Raw genomic sequence first — 1,404 nt, 5'->3', positions numbered from 1 at the left:
CCAGTTCCCGGCCAGCTGCGAAACGGGACCGGGTGAGTCACAGCCCCGGGATGCACAGGGAAGCACCTGGGAGCCCCATCCGTGTGGGAATGCTGGGCTGGAAGTGGGAAGAGCCGTTCCTGAGCAGCGGGGAAGGGCTGGGCTTGACATTCCCAGCTCTTACCGGGCTGGGACACGCTCCCCACAACCACCCCTGTGCTTCATCCCCCAGGGAGCCCCTCGGGCCACTGCATGATCCTGGGGGCGGCCCTGTGGCCGATTGTCACCGCACTGACCAACGAAGTGTCCAGGTGCACCCGGCGGTGAGTCCGGGCTGGGCAGCGCTGGGGAGCTTCCTGTGGGCAGAGGGGGTGGGATGTGGGGCCTTTCCTCTGTGGCACAGCCCACGGGGAGCAGGCAGGATGAATCCCGGGCTTCACACTGTCCCTTGGAAGCTTCCAGAGCGCCTGTGGGAAGAGCGAGGTGGATATGGGACCCCTGCTCGGTGGGCAGCACCCACGGAGGGTGAACAGGATCCCTCCCCTCCCAGCAGGGCAGCTCCAGGGGGACACATCCCTCTCCTGGCAGCTCGGGAAATGGCTGTGAGAACCCCCCGAAAGCCCACCAGGACCTTTTCTTGCCTCCTTCAGCTGTGCTTTCCTCCTTCCTGCGGCCGGGTGGGATCAATCCCACCCTGCCTGGCATCCCCACGCTGACCCCCATTCCCTTCCAGCCGGGTGCTGAGGCTGATCCCATTCCTTGTCTACATCCTCTTACTGGTGGCCATGGGGCTCTCCCGGATCTTCGTCCTGGCCCACTTCCCCCACCAGGTGGTCACCGGCTCCCTGGCAGGTGAGGGGGGCACCCCAACTCCTTCCCCTTCCCTCGAGCTCCTTCCCAGTCCATCCCCGTGCCAACCCCGCCTGTCCCCGCTGCCAGGGATGGCTCTGGGCTGGGGGCTGCAGCGCTGGCCCCCCAACTTCCTCAAGTACCGCTTCTTCCTGGCGGCGGCGCTGGGGCTGCTCCTGAGCACGCTGGCCCTGCATGGGCTGGCCACGGCCGCGGGGCTCGACCTCGACTGGTGAGTGCCCGGGCACAGGGGGTCCCGGGGGTCCCACGGGGAGAGGGGGGTCCCAGGGATCAGCCTTCCAGAGTGTCAGGAAGCTGACAGAGCTTTCAGAATGTCTGACCCCCAGGCTGGAGAGGGGTATCCCCAGGAATCTGCTCCCAGAGTGTTTTTTGGGGGTGGAGGGACTAACCCCAGGGATGTGTCCCCCAGGCTGTCAGCGTCCAGCTCCACAGCTCTGCCCCCAGGCCGTTTGGGGAGGGGGCTGACCCCAGAGCTCTGCCCCCAGGCCGTTTCTGGGGGTGCACACCCCAAGCCCCGCGCTCCCCGCAGGTCGATCCGCCGCGCCGGTGCCCGGT

The 1,404-nt window shown here is 67.2% G+C and overlaps 1 protein-coding gene across 1 annotated transcript in view; it reads left to right on the top strand.

Moving 5' to 3' along the window:
- Positions 1 to 1,064, top strand: part of G6PC3 (glucose-6-phosphatase catalytic subunit 3) — a 1,863-nt gene extending 799 nt beyond the window's left edge. Inside the window, exons 3-6 of the mRNA XM_017740573.1 lie at positions 1 to 32; positions 212 to 302; positions 713 to 831; positions 919 to 1,064. Coding sequence (XP_017596062.1) covers positions 1 to 32; positions 212 to 302; positions 713 to 831; positions 919 to 1,064 — 388 coding nt within the window. The remainder of the gene's footprint in view (positions 33 to 211; positions 303 to 712; positions 832 to 918) is intronic.
- The last annotated feature ends 340 nt before the right edge of the window (positions 1,065 to 1,404 follow it).

The sequence above is a fragment of the Corvus brachyrhynchos genome, unplaced genomic scaffold, assembly GCF_000691975.1.
Source record: "Corvus brachyrhynchos isolate BGI_N302 unplaced genomic scaffold, ASM69197v1 scaffold47, whole genome shotgun sequence".
NCBI classification, from domain to species: Eukaryota; Metazoa; Chordata; class Aves; order Passeriformes; family Corvidae; genus Corvus; species Corvus brachyrhynchos.
The sequence above is the reverse complement of the archived record's forward strand: the minus strand, read 5'-3'. Positions and strand labels throughout refer to the sequence as shown.